This window comes from Fistularia commersonii, chromosome 6 (assembly GCF_037954325.1).
Source record: "Fistularia commersonii isolate RoL2024-O1a breed Wild chromosome 6, RoL_Fcom_v1.0, whole genome shotgun sequence".
Classification (NCBI taxonomy): Eukaryota; Metazoa; Chordata; class Actinopteri; order Syngnathiformes; family Fistulariidae; genus Fistularia; species Fistularia commersonii.
Genome location: NC_141289.1, coordinates 4196203 through 4214526, shown reverse-complemented (window position 1 = coordinate 4214526; position 18324 = coordinate 4196203). Strand labels below are relative to the sequence as shown.

At 39.9% G+C, this 18324-nt stretch overlaps 1 protein-coding gene across 1 annotated transcript in view; it reads right to left on the bottom strand.

Moving 5' to 3' along the window:
- Nucleotides 1–18324, bottom strand: part of chrm4a (cholinergic receptor, muscarinic 4a) — a 53497-nt gene that overhangs the window by 17343 nt on the left and 17830 nt on the right. Inside the window, exon 2 of the mRNA XM_086147797.1 lies at nt 949–1544. Coding sequence (XP_086003923.1) covers nt 949–1544 — 596 coding nt within the window. The remainder of the gene's footprint in view (nt 1–948; nt 1545–18324) is intronic.

Genomic DNA, 18324 nt, shown 5'->3' with positions numbered 1-18324 from the left:
GTTGCTCAACCAGAAATGGGTGGAATCCCCACTCCAGGTCGGCGAAGAGGTTCTGCCACAAGTGGAGGAGTTCAAGTATCTCAGGTTCTTGCTAACAAGTGAAGGAAGGATGGAGCGGGACATTGACACGCGGAGCGGTGCGGCGTCTGCAGCGATGCGGACTCTGTCGTGGTGAAGAAGGAGCTGTGCCAAAAGGCAAAGCTCTCAATTTACCGAGGGATCTACATGCCCATCGTAACCTATGGTCACAATCTGTGGGTAGTAACCAAAAGAACAAGATTGCGGATATAAGTAGCCGAATTGACTCCACAGGGTGGCCGGGTTACAGGAGCTCAGAGTAGAGCTACTCCATGCTGTTCCTCCGCATGGAGAGGAGCCAGATGAGATGGGCCGGGCATCTGGTCAGGATGCCTCCTGGATGCCTCTCAGGGGTGTTATTTCGGGCATGTCCGTCTGGGAAGAGACCATGGGGAAGACCCAGGACACGCTGGAGAGACTATGTCTCCAGGTTTGCCTGGGAATGCCTTCGGGTCCTACCAGAGGAGCTAGACCAGGCCTGGCCAACCTGTGGCTCCTGACCCACATGTGGCTGTCACGTTCATGTCGATTTTTGTGTTTGTTTGTTGTTTTTTTTTGCTGTGCGCGGAGAACGCTGGAGCGGCACGTGATTGCACAAGTAAAAAACACACAAACACAAAATTCAACATGAACTTAAGAGCCTGTGGGTCAGAAGCCACAGGTTGCCCAGGCCTGAGCAAGACCATGTGGAAGGGAAGAAGGAGGTCTGGGCCTCTGAGGGAGGGGGAAAGGGAGGTGGGCCCCGGCTGCTGCCCCCCAATCCCAACTCCGGATAAGCAAGAGAAGATGGAACAATGGATGGAAGGTTCAGGATTATCTTTTGGGTTGAGTTTAATTCACCTTAATGTTTTTTACCTGCTGGGATCGTACCTGTATGTAACACTCCCCAGGGGGGACTGTTCGCTGTCCAACGATGAACTGCCAGAACAAGATGGCAGGAGCCCAGAGGATGAAGGACAGGATCCAGGCAGCCGCGATCATCAACCCAGCCATCTTGGTTGTCCTCCTGGCCGGATATGTCAGGGGTTTGGTCACGCAGAAATACCGATCAAAACTGATGATCAGCAAATTCATCACGGACGCGTTGGAGACCACGTAGTCCAAAGCCAACCACAGGTCACAGATGACCGGCCCAAGCGGCCAGTAGCCGACGATGATGTAAACAGTATACAGGTTCATGCTGAAAACACCAATGATCAAATCGGCACATGCTAAAGAAAATAAGAAGTAGTTATTAACAGTCTGTAAGTGGCGGTTGACTTTGATGGACAGCATGACTAAAATATTTCCTGTAACAGTCACGAAGCTCAGAGATCCGGTAACCAAGGCGATGAAAAACATCTCCAGGGCCTTGTAGGAACTTGCGCCTCCTGCGCCGTCATCCACTGACGTGCATGATGTAGAGTCATTTGTGGACAAGTTGCAGGAGGCATTGTACAGGTCACTTGACTGGTTGACCGACAAGCCTGAAAGACACAACAAAGAAGACTGAGTGAGGAACAATTAGGACTTTTTTTTTTACGGGAAACTTTTTTAAATGCATTCCAGTCTTTCTTCTTCCATCTTTTCAATGGGTAAAATAAGAATTAGAAAAAGCTATCAACACAGTAATTATGTTTGAAACTGCATTTCTAAAGATTCTTCAAAGGTCTGAACAAAAAGTAGAATAGAAGAACTAAGAATAGGGTATTCTGAAAACCTGTCTCCTTTGAGCATTTTCCCCATGCGAAGGACCGTCTAACGTCACCCTGAGGAGACTGTGGTTTTATCAGGTTGGCTTTGCTGAATGTAAATGTGAACCAGAGATACGGGAGGACACTTCTCCGCATTGTAATCTCAAGAGATATGAAATGTTAAAGCGGGATCATCGGAGATTAGGGTTTGAAATGCCTTCAGATATAAGTGACTTTGAGGGGAAACAGTGATCTAATTCAGCGCAAACATTGCATGCTTCAGCAGCGCAGCAGTTATTATTATCAAACCGCCCCAACCCTCTGAAATCCCTGTTCTGCTGATCTCGCTGTTTCCTTCTGGGACGTAACCGGGGCAGAGTTTAAGCACAAAATATCAACATTTAAACATATTTGCGTCACAAGTTATTCCACTTGATATATAGTAGCTGCAATGCCTGTGAGGTTTCTCAGTCATCCAGGCCAATGCATATCCAGGAGGGTTCAAATCAGAGCAACAACCCGCAGTTCGACATGCGTCTGATCCCACGATGCTGAATAACGATTAGCTCAGCTCACCTACAAGTGTTACTCTCTCACTGCACGTGAATCTCATACCGAGCCTGGAGGAAGCCTTTGGCATGAGCATGATCCTGCACGTCTACTTGCAAAGTAATCCTCCCCCGAGCTGATCACCATTTTCGGTGGACATTGATTTTCATATTAATGTATGGCTCTGTTCGGATTGTAGCCATCTGATTAACAGGACACCTAACAAAAAAAGTTTTTTGATGGTTTTGCGTCACAATTCAGCAGCTCCTCAATAATGTAAAAAATACTCTCATTTAATTTATTCATTTTAATTTTTACTTTGAATTAATGCGCTGGGCCGAGCATCTTTATAAAGGTGATTGATGGCTGGCTCCCATCTGCTTCAAATCAACACTGTCACTGATTAAAGGACGTATAAAGGACGATAATCGATACAATAAGTCCTGGCGGGGTGGTGAATGCATCAACTGGTTATACTGGTTGACAAAACATTGCAAAACTGTTTTCGGTTGTTGGACCTATTGTGTCAAACAAATGTGACACTGAATCTCGCCGAGAGCAATCAGACAGTGACACTTGCTCAGCTTATCTGTGTTTGAAAAGACTAGGAATGACTGATGTCTGATTTCTAATACTTTAATTTTAACTCTCTACCAAAAGGTTGTGATATAGAAAGAGCAGTAACAACACATAATGGCCAGACCACATTGTGATTAAAATAAAGAATAAAATATGAGAATCAAGACTGTTATCACAAGCCTTTAGATTGTATTGATAATGAAAGCCTTTACCAGAATTAATTAAAATACAATTCATTTGAATGATATATTATTACATGTGAATGATATACATTAAAATTAAATTAAATTAATTTCATTTGAATAATTCATTTTTAATCATTATTTTAAATGTCAACTACAAATTATCTGATGTTGTCTTTAAGCTTGACTGATCTGGAGAAGAACAGACATATATAATATTAATTGATTTAAGGGGAACAAAAAGTTGTTTGTAAAGTTTGTCCTCTATGCTAAAATACTAAAAACACAAACATGGGAAAAAAAAGTTACAAAGCACACCCCCCCCCCCCACACACACACACATACATACACAAACACAAATTGTGTTTTATGCCCAGCTGTAGCAGCAGTCATTCCTGCATTCAACACAACAGGGTTATTCCTGCATTCAACACAATGCCACTATCGAATGATAATGGTTCCCAATGGGTTATTTTAATGGTGTTTAATAACATATAGTTACTCAAGTGAAGGGCCGCAGGACAACACACCTGCTCCTACTTGGCTGATGAACACAGGGGTGGCTATCTTTCTGAGGATCTGCTACTGACATTCATTTCCTCCTGGGGGATAAACATTTTTGTCGCATCTCACTTTTGCAACCAGTATACAAAGACAAATGGTCTTTGTTAGCAAGAAAGTAAACAATAGCATATTGAGAACTCAAATAACCATGACCATATATGAGGACTCAGAAGCGTAAATGGTCAGCATGACGGTGCAAAACTTTTGAGACTTTTACTCTATTTCAGTTTAAACACTTGAAAACCAGACAGAACAAAATTGTTAATCCTTTTCAGTTAATATTCTTAAAATACCAGTGAGACATAAATGGGTTGACATGGTGTTGTGCTGATTCAGGATGAGGGGTTGAACCACCATCCCTGTAATTACTCTAAAATTTGTTGTCAGCTAACTGTGACAAATACAAGAGAAAACATTCAAGTCAGATTCAGACCATTATTTTACATTTGAGTCTGTGTTAAATAGCACACTGTGTGACTAATTGGTTTTTCTTAATTATTTATTTTCCCAACCATTACCAAAAACACATTGATATGGCGCAGTGTGACAATGTCAAAGTGTGATACATACAGTTAGAGGATGGCTGAGGGCGGCTGTGCCACCAGTTAAGCCTGACTGAAGTTGCTAGTCATGACACATGGATTTGTGCTGATGATGATTTCAGCTTTGCAAACTCTGTATAAAATAAGCTCTGGTGGAGAAGGTGTTCCACTGAGATTCCAAAAGTCATTACTGTCAGAGTCCTATTCCTCTCCAACGCAAACAATCTTACAAACTCCGGCACGGAAACAATATTGGCTTGTTTGCAGAGAAAAACAAATAAACAAAACAAGGCGGGTTGATTCCGCTTCAGGCCTTCAGATTGGCTAACATGAAGCTTGCAACAATAAATTCCCATCGGGCTGCTGATGACATGCGCAACAAGCTCATTGTGAAAAGCCATATTTAGTTCTCATGCAGACATTTTGCATCCTTATCTAATGTTCACAGTCTTTATTCAGACATTATATAAGTCTTACCAATTATATAAGTTAACACAAAGGACCATATTGGCCTCTGATGCAAATTGTTTTATTGACTACTGACTGTTGTGCAAATGTAGAATATTCTTCCTATCTGCAGTTATATTATCAATAGCAGGCAGTGCAAATGTAGTCTAAGGACTACAGGGAGTCCATGATAGTCTTCTCGGAGGACCTAATGGTATTTCACATTTATTGGAATGATTTTAAGGGGTTTTGACAAAGCACTAGTGATGTGACCTTTAAAACGTCAACTATTGATAATTCCCTTGTCTTTTTTCATTCATTTATTATCTACAATGCATATCCATTAAGGGGAGACTGGAGCCAATCCCTGGATAAGGTCACCAATTGATCCCAAGATCCCACATGGAGACATACAGCTATTCACATCTGCAGATAATTAAAAGTATTAATTTAACTTACTGGATGGCTTAGGATTGTGGACTAAAGAGTGAATACATGAAGAGAACCCAAGAATAATTTAATAATATTATTGAAGTTTAGTTACTATCCTATTAGACTCCACACAGGGAGGACCTCATGGAAATCAAACCAGGAATCTTTTTGCTGTGAGTTGCAAACTTGAACCAGCAAACTTGAGTGTCATTTCACTTCCACTTGTCTATATTACTTTATTTGAAAAAAATGCCGGAAATTTAATTTCACAAATGTGTTGATAAAAAAGTTTTTTTACCTACAATATTTAATGGAGTCATCGTGGTAAAAAATAAAAATCGCAAATGTGACTATTTATAGCTGATAACAAAGATGGTTCTGCAGCATCAGTGTCAATTATAACTGACACACAAAAAAGTAGTAGCATTTATATATTGAATATATTTTGATAGAATATTGTTGATAAACTTATGATCATCAACGTCATTTTCCAAGCACTTGTGTCCACATAGTTGCATGGTCCACTTTTCAGAGTGAATCTTTTGATCTTGGGTGATCTGTATGAGTCACATTTCTTCTTCAAGATGATTTGGACGTCAATCCAGACTTTAGCACAGGCCAGTCCTGGCCACTGACATCTCATCGATTGGTCATATCATCATAAAACAGCAAATTCTGAAACTCCCATGGCTTTCCATCTTAATTTCTGGTCTGATCTAACCATGTGAAACCAAATCCCCATCAAAGCATGGGCATTTCAAATGTCTGCTTGTACTGTACTCTTGGTGGGGCACAACGCACTTACAAATTATTTTAACTGGGCAAGTATTTTGTGGTTGCAGTGGACTCTGGTGATGTTTCTCCATTTCAATCAGGCTTCATTCACATCTGGGAAGGTGTCACTGGTACAAACCAGTAAGCCAGGGTATTTAAAATGGCTAGCCTTATTGACATTCTGGTTCCCATTTGTCTTCTACTATTGTATGTTCAGCCCATTTTAGTGCAGGCCAGGTTACCATTTGTCTATCTTGAAGACTCTGGCGGTCTACCTTGACCGGTCTATCTTGAAGACCCATGGGTGCACTCACTGGGTATCTGCTATGAAGGTATCCATGGACAGAATGAACAGTGGCTAGCAGAATTGTAAAGTAGCTGCCTCCAACAGATTTACCATTCGGGGACAATGTGTCATTGGTACATGAGGGACCCTTTCGAATGCCTCCGCTATCTCTACCTGTTGATTGCGTAGTATTTCTTTAAAATATATTTTGAATATATATTTTGATAGACTGCTGTCAAGGGCGGCACTGTGGCGCAATGGTAGTGCTTCTGCCGGGGAGCAAGAAACTTTGTGGTTTGATTCCAACAACAGAATTTCATGTGTAGAGTTTGCATGTTCTCCCAGTGTTTGCAACTGCCTAGATGTACAAATGAGAGTACGAACAGTTGTATGTCTGCAGTGGATTACACCATGGACTGCTTGGGCAGCCTGGTGTTACTTCCTCATTTAGCAGAAGTAGGCTTCAGCCACAAGAAGTAGTTTCCCCCTTTCCCATTCTTTCTCTTGCTTATACATCAAGTTTGTGGAGTTTTACTCCACAAACTTGAACACAAGCATATAGCTGTTTTACCACATTAAAAGCAAACATTGATACGTCCCCTACGCCTCCTGTTGCAGTTAACCCAAGATGACGACTACGATCTACATACATGTAAGAGCAGCGTCTTTTGGAATTTTATCTTGAGCCTGTTTCGCACCTGATTTTATCACATTTTCTCAGTGCCAATACATGACAAAACTTTATAGGTAGTAAGTATTACAAGTTCCAAGACCTTTTTTGAGTTTTGAGTGGTTAACCAAATAAATAAATACAATAAAAAAAAAAAACATTGTTGCTTGTTCAATTTATCTAAAAAATTCGCATTGCAATACTGATGGAAGATTGACTGTATGAAATATGCTACTTAGCATATTTTCGGTTAAGTTTATTTTGTATGACAGCATTGGAAAGGGTGGTTAAGCGGTTGCCTCGCAACAAGAATGACCCTGGTTCAAGACCAACAGGGAGCACTTTCTTTGTCAAAGGTATACAGCAGGTTTAGTGGACATCCTGAATTGTCCAGACATAAAAATGGTTATGTCTCCATATGAAAGCTGAGATTGCATCCACCAACCTGCAACAAAACCTTGTTTTCTGGTCATCGTCACTCAAGCTCGTCTACATCATAGAGCTTGCGGTGCCCCGGGAGGGTGCAGTGGAGGAGGCTGAACGGAAGAACCTGAGATACGCTGAACTTGTGTGTAGATGATCAGCAACAAGGCTGGAAAGCGAAGGTTCGTCCAGTGGAAGTAGGCTGCAGAGGTTTCATAGCCACCTCAACATCTAGGTTACTCAGAGAGATGGGAGTACAAGGACTCAACCACAGACAGGCAGTCAAGGACTTCTCCAGGGCAGCTGAGAACAGAAGCCAGTGGCTGTGGTTGAAGAGAAAAGATTCAACTTGGGCCCTCAAGTGAGCTGATAGCATCTAGGGCAGACCTGGGCATTTTAGGGCCCGCGGGCCACATCCGGCCCGTTTACCTTTTTTGTACGGCCCGCCAAACTATTTCCTTTTAATACCGTATTTTCACGACCATAAGGCGCACCTTACTAAAAGGCGCAATCTCGGTTATGTGTGCCATTATTGTATTTAACACACACATAAGGCGTACCAAATGATAGGGCGCGGGTTTTATAAACAATCCACAGCCACGCTTCCCCCTTTAACGTTCTCATGGTGTCCTCTACTACTTCCGCCTTACAACAACAACAACAACACACACACACACACACACACACACACACACACACACACATGCATACAAGTGTGCGTATTTAAAAATAGAGCGGGAGCAAAACTGAGTTTGGTTGTGCTTTATTTAAGTATTGATTACAAAGCAGTAACTCATCAATCAAACCCATCGGAGTCTTCATCCTCGGTTTGTGATTTGAACATCTGCGCTAAATCTCCATCAAACATACTTTCTTCACTGTCAGAGTCACTTTCCGTGCTGTGCGGCTCCTCGGAAATGGTGCCGGCTTTTGCGAAAGCTCGAACAGCGCCAGCAGACACGTTAGCCCAAGCATCTACAATCCATTCGCAAATTGTGGCGTAACTCGCCCGGCGCTGTCTTCCACTCTTCGTAAAAGAGTGGTCTCCATCGGTCATCCATCACTCCCACGCCGCTCGCAGCCTTACTTTGAACGGCCGGTTCCGGCCCGGAATGATAGGAAGCTCAGAGTTCGTTTACTTCACTTGTTTTTTCACATCGGCTGTGAGATGGGCACGCATAGTCACAGATCAACAGCGATGGTGATGCGTGGAAAAAAACACCTGGTTTCCATACCCGCGTTTTTATATACCGTACAATCCACGCCCACGCTTCCCCCTTTAACATTCTCATTGTGTTCTCTACTACGTCCGCCTTACAACAACACACACACACACACACACACACACAAAGCGCACTGAACGATAGGGCGCACCGCACGTTTTGAAGACAATCTTTGACTTTTATGTGCGCATTATGGTCGTGAAAATACGGTATTTTAAGAAGTATTTTCAATCAATATTGAATTTAGAAACTCCTTATTTTTTCCCCTTTGTTTAATTTTGTATGGATGATTACATATAAAATAATGTCGGTACATTAATGATCATTCATGATTTTAAAGTAAAAAAAGAAATAAAATGCCAAAAAATGTAAATAATTAAAATGAAATTTTCATTTTGTTCGATTTACATGGCACCAAGTTGGCCCGCGCATAAAAATGAAAAAAGACATGCGGCCCACCAGCCAAAATTATTGCCCACCCCTGATCTAGGGAGTGAACCTGGGATGCTGGGATTCACTGCTGAACCCTCTGGAGATGTTGTGGGCCAATCAGCGAAACATCCATGAAAGAGGGCACTCACTTGACAACCCGAAGGAAGCCATCACTCACTTGAACCCCACAGAGTTTCATCGATGCCTTAGGTATGCTTTTATTGAGGGATATCAACACCTAGTCCTACACAATAGATCTATTAAAAAAGACAGGCTTTGTTTGTTGGTTCAAACACGTGATCCATTGAATTTAGATTCAATTGTTTCACACTGAGAGTAGGATGTTTTTTACTTATTGTGTTGTTAAAGCACCTCTTTACAAGACAAGAAAGTCCAAGGTCAGTCAAATAAAGGAGCTTGTCTTAAGACAATGTCTTTTTTTTGTTTTCAGCACCCTCAACACGATTATTGTGATACATTGAAAGACTGTACCCGAAATTAAATTTCTAACTTATGCTGTAGGTAAAGAGCAAAATAGACTAAGGTCATCTCATAGTCTATTGTCTGAAACTTCACATTTAAAAAAGGATTTTGCACTTGCAACTTAGTGTACTGTAAGCTTTATAAAAAAAATGTAACCAACGTTTTTAATAAATCTTTTAAATTCGAAGGGTGTCCTCCGCGGTATGAAGGTTGACATTTATTTTTCAGCTATTTTTTTTCAAAGGGAATTTTCAAGAGTTGTGATGGCCTCGTCTCCCAATAGAGGCTCTATTGTTTGCCTTGCTGACAAGCTTTTACAGTATCATACTTGACGTTTGGTGAACAGAAAGGTTCCACTTATGTCCTAGTGGTCATAATGTATAAAATCATCATCATTTTTGGGTGATTTTGTGGATTTGTATGTTTTGCTGAAGGGAGCGGTCTTAAACATTTATTCTCCACTGCTAATGCCCGAGAGATTTCAGTTGTTTGAAAAGAGTTGCAGAAGGATGTTTTTCATGAGAGACAGAAGTCACTGAGATGTTCTTCCTTTTGCCTCTGTGTGAAGCCATTGTTGTCTTGCAATGCCCATAGTGACCATGAATGTCTAGTTTAAACCCTTTAATATCTTGTGCTGTTTGGCTTTGTTGTGTCACTTGTAAAAAACTGCTGAGTTTTCAATAGTAAATGTCATAAAGCATATTCTCCTTGTTGCAAGCTCAGCTCAGGAAATTTAAATGATCACTGGTTGATTCTGTAGATAATTTATGTCAACAGATTTGTCATTTCTGTTTCGATAAAAACTCATTAAACCAAGACTTCTTTCTAAACTTATTTCTGAACAAATTCATTTGATATTTTTCCCTACTTAAATTAGTAGATGAATAATTTAAAGCCACAAATAAAGAATCATAAACTTGCTTGAAAATTCCAATACAAAAATCAACTAAACTCAGCAAAGGCCTTTCAAGGTTTGAGGAAAAAAATCTGAAATTGACAAAGTATATATCTAATTTGCATTTATAAAAATGCATGTGTGTATTATGTGTATATTGCTGGACACCTTCCTTTCCTTTGGGGTAAATAACAGATCTCTACTCTATGTTATGAGACTTCCTAAAAACTTCAATATGAAGAAAACCGTGTGATAAAACAGTTAAGGTAACATGTTGAAATGGCCAGCACACTGACCATGAGCATCAAAGTTGCTGGCTTGAATCCTGAAGGAGTTATTCTGTCTAAAATATGCATATTTCTGCATGCTTCTTCATCTGGTGAACAACTTCTCCTGGATTTATGGCCAATTTCTGACATCATGTGCAGAACGAGCAGTGTTTGAAATGAACTTAGACCATGGAAGACCCATTGTTTACCTTTGACATCACTGGTCTGGCTCTTTGCAACCAGAATTAGCTTGCAGAACAAACATCTCAACAAACTCAGACGCCTCAACATCAGGGTTCATTTGTGCAGAAATTGGCGACAGTGGCGAAAAAAAAAAAAAAGTCAACCTGCAGTGACTGAAGCAGCTAGCTGTAGCTGGTGTGTTCATGCTTGGCTCCAAAAGTCAACTCTGCTTTGGACAATCCATGACAGGTCAAAAACAGGGTTCTGTCTGAGCGATATGCTGAGTCAAGGTATTCAAACTAATTGAACAACGAGAAAGAGAGAGAGAGAGAGAGAGAGTGAGATACCCTATGCATTAAGATTCAATGGGCCGTATTAAGAGCCGTATAAACGCTGCAGAACAAAGAAGAGCAGGAGATGGACTGCAGAGGGGAATAAGGGAGCTTCATTTTTTAAACATGAAAGCAGAGCTCATAATTTTTGCACAGCTCCCGCCCTCCACACTTTCATTGACGCGAATTCAGGGATTATTCAGCAGGGTAGCCAGACATGATGAGCTTTTTCTTTTTCTCGCTCTCTTTTTTTTAAATTTTTTTTAATGCGGAAATGTCCCCCTCAACATTCCCAGTGAAATTTCACGCTGAAATTGGATTTCATTGATGGAACGTGGGAAAGCAAGACAAAGCCAAAATCGAACGCTACATCCCGTCCAGCTCAAATTTCCCACAGTTGTGAAAAGTTACTGATGAGAAGTGGCAGATAGTGAATGTTTGATAAGAACCTCCTGAATAACTCAGCAATGCTAAATGAAGGACGATGAGGAACATAATGAGGAGTTAGTCTCCGCAGACACCCCCATCCACACACTATACAGCTAATGTTATCAGGGAGACAGGTAGGAGAGTACTTGGTGTAAAATCTTGGAAGGAAAGTAGATAAGGAGACTGGGTGGTGAAATGAGAAAGTGCGGTTAGCAAAGAAGTGGGACACTTAGGGGACTGAAGAGAAGAGACAGGTGAACAGGGAAATACTGTACAGCGTAAGATAAAGATAGAGGTAGCAAAAGCAAAACAAAGGGCATACAATGACTTGTATGCTTGGTTGGACAGTAAGGTGGGAGATAATTATCTATACAGGTTGGTGATACAGAGATAGAGATGGAAAGACTGCACAGCAGGTCTGGGTGATTAAGGATAGAAGGGGAAATGTATTGAGAGATGATAGAAGAGTGATGACTGAAGAAAATGAAAGAGAGGAGAGGGTGGAAGAGGTGACTATTGTAGACCGCAAAGTGGCACAAATTAGCGAAATTGAAGTGAGGATGGCATTAAAGAAGATGAAGAGTGGAAAGGCAGTTGGTCCTGCTGATATACCTGTGGAGTTGTGGATGCGTTTAGAAGAGGCAGTGGTAGAGTTTCTGGCCAGATTATTCAACAGTATCTTAGAGAGTGAGAAGATGCCTGAGGAATGGAAACAAAGTGAGATGGTGCCTATTTTTAAGAATGAGGGGTATGTGCAGAATTGAGGCAGCTATAGAAGGATAAAGTTGATGAGCCATACAATGAAGTTATGGGAAAGAGTACTGGAAAATAGACTGGGAGCAGAAGTCAGCATTCATGAACAGCAGTATGGCTTCATGCCTCGAAATAGTACTACAGATGCAGTATTTGCTTTGAGAATGCTAATAGAGAGGCACAGAAAGCGCCAGAGCGAGCTGCATTGTGTTTTTGTAGACCTAGAAAAAGCATAAGTGAGGGTGCCAAGAGAGAAACTCTGGTATTGTATGAGGAAGTCTGGAGTGGCAGAGAAGTATGCTAGACTGGTGCAGGACATGTATGCAAGATTCAAAATGGTGGTGAGGTGAGCTGTAGATGTGACAAGTTCAAGGAGGTGGGACTTCATCAGGGATCGGCTCTGAACCCCTTCTCGTTTGCAGTGGTGATGGACAGGCTGACAGATGAGGTTAGACAGGAATCTCCATGGACCATGATGTTTGCAGAAGACATTGTGATCTGTAGCGAGCAGAGGACAGTTTGAGGAAAATCTAGAGAGGTGGAGGTATGCTCTGAAAGGGTGAGGACTGAAGGTTAGTCTCAGCAAGACAGAGTATACGTGTATGAATGAGAGGAACCTCGGTGGAACGATGAGGCTACAGGGAGAGGAGATCAAGAAGTTGGAAGATTTCAGGCACTTGGGGTCGACAGTCTAGGGCAGGAGTTGGCAACCTTTAACACCCAAAGAGCCATTTGGACCCGGTTTCCATGGAAAAAAAAAAACACTGGGAGCCGCAAATAATTTTTGACGTCTAAAATAAAGGTACCAGTGTACATATTGCTTTTTATTACCTTTACACTTTGTATAAACAAGTGTGCAGTGTGTTGCTTATGAAATCCACAAAGTGCTACAGAGAAAATTGAATTTTATTTATGGAATGAACACATTTTGAACATTTTGAGCTTTGGGCTTTCAGAGCATTTAGTGTAGCCTTGACCTGAATTTTAAAAATGAATTGGGAAAAAATCACTGTGTCAGTACACAATGAAAAATAAATATGTGGAAAATGTCTTCATAAATATTTATTTTACCTGGTTAATGGGATTTCGGCTCCTGAACTTTTGCGCACAGCATCTGCAAATCAGGACCATACCAGCTGGCGGGTATACTGGTTTCCGCGAGTGGGACGTTTATTTTTAGCCTTGAAAAATAATGGATATAATTTCATTTTAATATTTCAAGATCACAATAATCTTCCGACTTAGAACTAAAATTAAAAAAAGGAACTAACACAAATAAAATACACTTCAATCAAATATTTATAATTTATTTTCCCAAGCCGTTCGGAGCCGCAGTGTAAGAATGAAAGAGCCGCATGCAGCTCCGGTTCAAGCAGGTTGAAATGAGTGGGGAAAAGTGTCAGGGGTACTGTGCGATAGAAGACTATCAGCCAGAATGAAAGGAAAGGTACACAAGACAGTGGTGAGACCAGCGATACTGTATGGCCAAGAAAAAGTTACAATGACGAAAAGACAGGAGGCAGAACTAGAAGTCGCAGAGATGAAGATGCTAAGGTTCTCTTTGGGAGTGATCAGGATGGATAGGATCAGGAATAAGTCTATTAGAGGAACAGCACATGTTAGATGTTTTGGAGAGAAGGTCAGAGAAGCCAGTCTGAGATCGTTTGATCATGTACAGAGGGTTAGTGAATATATTAGTAGACCAATGCTGGAATTGGAGCTGCCAGGCAGGAGGTCTTGAGGAAGACCAAGGAGAAGATTTATGGACGCAGTGAGAGAGGATATGAAGGTTAATTGGTGTGAGCAGGGAGGATACAGACAATAGGGTTAGATGGAGAAGGTTGATTTGCTGTGGCGACCCATGAAGGGAAAAGCCGAAAAGAGAAGAAGAAGAAGAAGAAGAAGAAGAAGAAGAAGAAGAAGAAGAAGAAGACCTCATAGTCATTATTCTATTTTAAATTGATCACCATGGCTGCAGAGACTGAAAGGAAGTCAATGAATGAAAAATGGCCCCAAACAAAACAGACAAAACAGAAGACATATAAAAATCTAAATATATGTTTATTTATTTTATAGATTTAGATTTCAAAAAGAGAAAAATACATATTTACTTGATAAATATGTATAGCACAGCAAAAAGAATATTAATCTAATTTTCTATTTAAACAAAATAAGATCAGGAATTGGTACAAAAATTCAAGAAACCGTATCTATATAGATAAAATTAAACTACATTTATATATCTTATTCTAAAAACTAGATGTACATACAAACTGAAATAAAAATGTGTGTGTGTGTGTGTGTATAGACATATATATATATATATATATATATATATATATACATATATATAATTTCTTCTCATTCCTGTATGCACCCTCTATCTATGTCCATGTCAATTGTATTAGAATATATGAAGTCGTAAAAGTAAATTTATTCTCATCCTGGTTCTCTGAGTAATTTCAACTAAACTTACAACCCTGCTTTATTTTTCTGCTGCATACCTGTATTTTTTTCTGTGTTCCATGCTGTTTTTTGTGTTTATGTTTCTATTTTTAATGATGTTGCTTCGATTTTTTTGCTGAGAGAAGCACTTAAGGGTTCCACGTGCTTGAATATGTGCAATATAAATACATCTCTGCCTTTGTATTCCCGTTAAGAGCGGCACTCGCCGTAATCGATGCATAAAAAGCACTAAATTGACGCGTGAAAAAGGAAAGAGGACGTGGGGAGCGAAATGTCAAGCCCTCCACAGCCTGTAGACAAAATGTCTTATTTCTTTGTCTGAAGATTTTTTATATTTGTTTCCAGGCATTTCATTAGTGGATAAGTATTGGATGGCTTGATTGCCAATGGCTTCTTCTGAAATATTAAATGATTGTTTTTGTTGTTTGCTTGTTTTTTTAATCTCTGGAAATCTGCTAGCAAATCAAATGAAAATGGGCCAAAAAAGGGAGAAAAATTAAAAACAACTTAGAAAGAGCAGTTTCATGATAATTTATATTGTGCTGTATAAAAAAGGTAGTATCATAAATACATACAAATTATTTACTTGTGTGTTTCCAATTTCATTTACTTTAATTAAAATATTTTAACTTGGATGCACTCAAGGTCCACTGATTCTTTGTCGAGAATCAAATACAACAATAAATAAATGAAACGTTGTGCCTTTTTGTTGGCAAGATTATGAGTTTAGGTCAACATGCTGTCAAATTCTGAGTTTGGAGGTTTTTTAACTATCCTTTGAATCAGCGACGTTTGACAGAAGGGTTCAGATCGTTCGTTTCACACTAATAGAAGCATAACAGCCAAATCAAATTTGAGCCCTGGGGCATCAATCACTTCCCTGACCAGGATCTTTAAATATATAATCCACAAAGCTTGAGACTTCAATTTTCTGTCACTTCATTAAATTAAAGTTTCAAACATTCAGAGTTTTTTTTCCTGTTCTTTTACCTTTCTAATTGTTTTCCCTTTTTCCTTAGGCTTAAAAAAAATCAAACCAAAAAAAAAAACAAACAGAGAAATAGTAATGATTGATAATTAAATATTACATATATATATATATATTAATAAAACCAAATCAAAGTTTCTCATGTTCACTGTATTTTTTCTTTCACTTAGAAGTTTCTTAGCAGCATTCATTTTTTACCCTTAGAAAGTCTTCAGTTCAAGGGAAATCAAAACAAAGCACAAACAAAAATAAAATGAAAAAAACTCTAAGTAGTTGAATAGTAATGATTAAAAAAAAACCAAATAAATATCGAAATATTATATGAATTAAATAATATAATTGGAGGAATTACTGTAGAGGATTTCAGTTTGTTTTTTTTTGATAAAAAATACACCCTTCGTATTAAATGATATATAGATTCACTTATATTTTATGATTATTTTTGAATTTAGGCTTAATGTTATAGTGTTTCAAATACTAGGCATGGCGTCTTTATTTCCCTCATGCCAGCTGGAGCTCTATGTTTGTTCCTCTGCTTCTCCTGCATCTCCAGGTGGACTGACAGCCCACAGCGGGACACATCACAAGGTAACCTGGCCAGATGTCAGTCCGAATGAAGGGGCGCCTGTTGACTTATTGGCGCCTGCACCCCTGCTGTGAGAAGTTCTCCTATTTACTGACTGACCAAAGAAGAGAAGCAAAGGGGGCAGAAAGGTTTTTTAAAAAGGACTTTGACTACCATTCTATTACCGGAAATAAATAAATATAATATTTTGCAGTGTAATCTACAGAAAAAAAAAAAAAAAAGACTTCTTTATGTCTATATATGTCTGTATACAGTGTACAGTATGCATATATATATATATATATTCATTATTACCCTATTTATTGATGCAGTACAATGTTTGTTTCCATTAGTGTTACAGAATATATGCTACAAGAACTAAATCAAGAAGTACATACTTGTAAGGCTATGGTTACTAGAGGGCTCACTAATTATTAGCAGTCAAGGGGCAATAGTGCCTTCACAATTTCCACGCAAACTCTTCACAGAAAGGCAGACTCGAGCCAGGGACCTTCTTGCTGTGTGGCAGAAGTAGAAGTAATTAGGAGACCTCAAATATTGAAGTTTTATAGGGGCATGGCGGATTCTCAGGGGCCATGACTTGATCTACTGAGGCAATCTTACTGGACAGCCACTATTGAATGATGGACTTATTGATGAATTGTTTTAGCTGTTGTTCGATCTGTAAATCATGATAAAGAGTGAGATCAAACCTGCTCTACATGGAAAACATCATGAGGCAACTGTGTCTTCTATGCATAAAATCTGACTTGACATTATGTAAGTACTTTTCTGATCGAAAGCATGTAAGAGAATTGGAAGATTTAGAACATATTTTTTAATGGGGGTAAAAAAACTGCTAAACACATGTCAGTTAACTAAGATGCTAATTATATAGATTTTCTTTTTCACAGGGCCACAGATGGAGACAAACAACCTTAACTCATTCATTCACAGATTTTTTTTTTTCTGCTTGTTTTTGGACTATGGGAGGAAACTAGAGAAACACACACTGTCACTGTTTTTATTCAACACTTACTAGCATGTTCATTTTATTGTGTGTGTGTGTGTGTGTGTGTGTGTGTGTGTGTGTGTGTGTGTGTGTGTGTGTTTTCTTTATCTATGGACTGGCTGTTGTTCCCTTGGGACAGTACACTCATCATTTGGAATAAATAGGTGCATTGCTCCTGCGCCAGTAATTTGTAACTGGATGACACTCTAGTGATGTGTTGGGGATGATGTCATGTATGTTGGGTTTGTGAAACAAGCACCTGTACCATCCTTAAGGACTAAGAATTTCCCTCACAGGACAATAAGAGTTTATCTGATTGGACATGGAGAGAGGATGCAAACTCCAGACAGAAAGGCTCTGTCAAGGACAGTCAAATTCATCCGCACCATACTCAGTCATCCATTTCATTATGGACCTTGCTTTGTGCACTGGTGCACAGTCATGTTGGAAAAGGAAGGGGCCAGCTCCAAACTGTTCCCACAATATTGGTCGAAATATCTTGGTATGCTGAAGTTTTCAGAGTTCCCTTCACTGGAACTAAGGGGCCAAGCCCAGCTCCTGAAGAACAACCCTACACCACAATCCCCCCTCCACCAAACCTCATACTTGGCACCATGCAGTCAGACAAATACGGCTCTCCTGGCAACCGCCAAACTCAAACTCGTCCATCAGATTGCCAGATAGAGGCCCGATTCATCACTCCACTGAATGTGTCTCCACTGCTCTAGAGACCAGTGGACCCTATTGGCTTGGATGCAGCTGCTCTGCCATGGAAATACATTCTTTGAAACTCTTTGCGCACTGCTCTTGAGCTAAACTGAAGATCACATGAAGTTCAAGATTTAAAGCATTTATTGTCACATGTACGGTGTACAAACATGAACCTTGTACCGTGAAATTCCTACTTTGCTGTCCACAGTGTATTGGGAAATGTGCTGGTAGATCAGAGTCCACTCTAATTGAAAAAAGCTGGCAGGCGGCTGCGGAGCGAGCAAACACATCTGCCATGGAGGGCGCCATGTTTAATTTAATGTCATTTAGTTTAATTTGTTTAAAATAAAGAAGTTTGGAGATCTGTAGCAACTGACTGCAGAA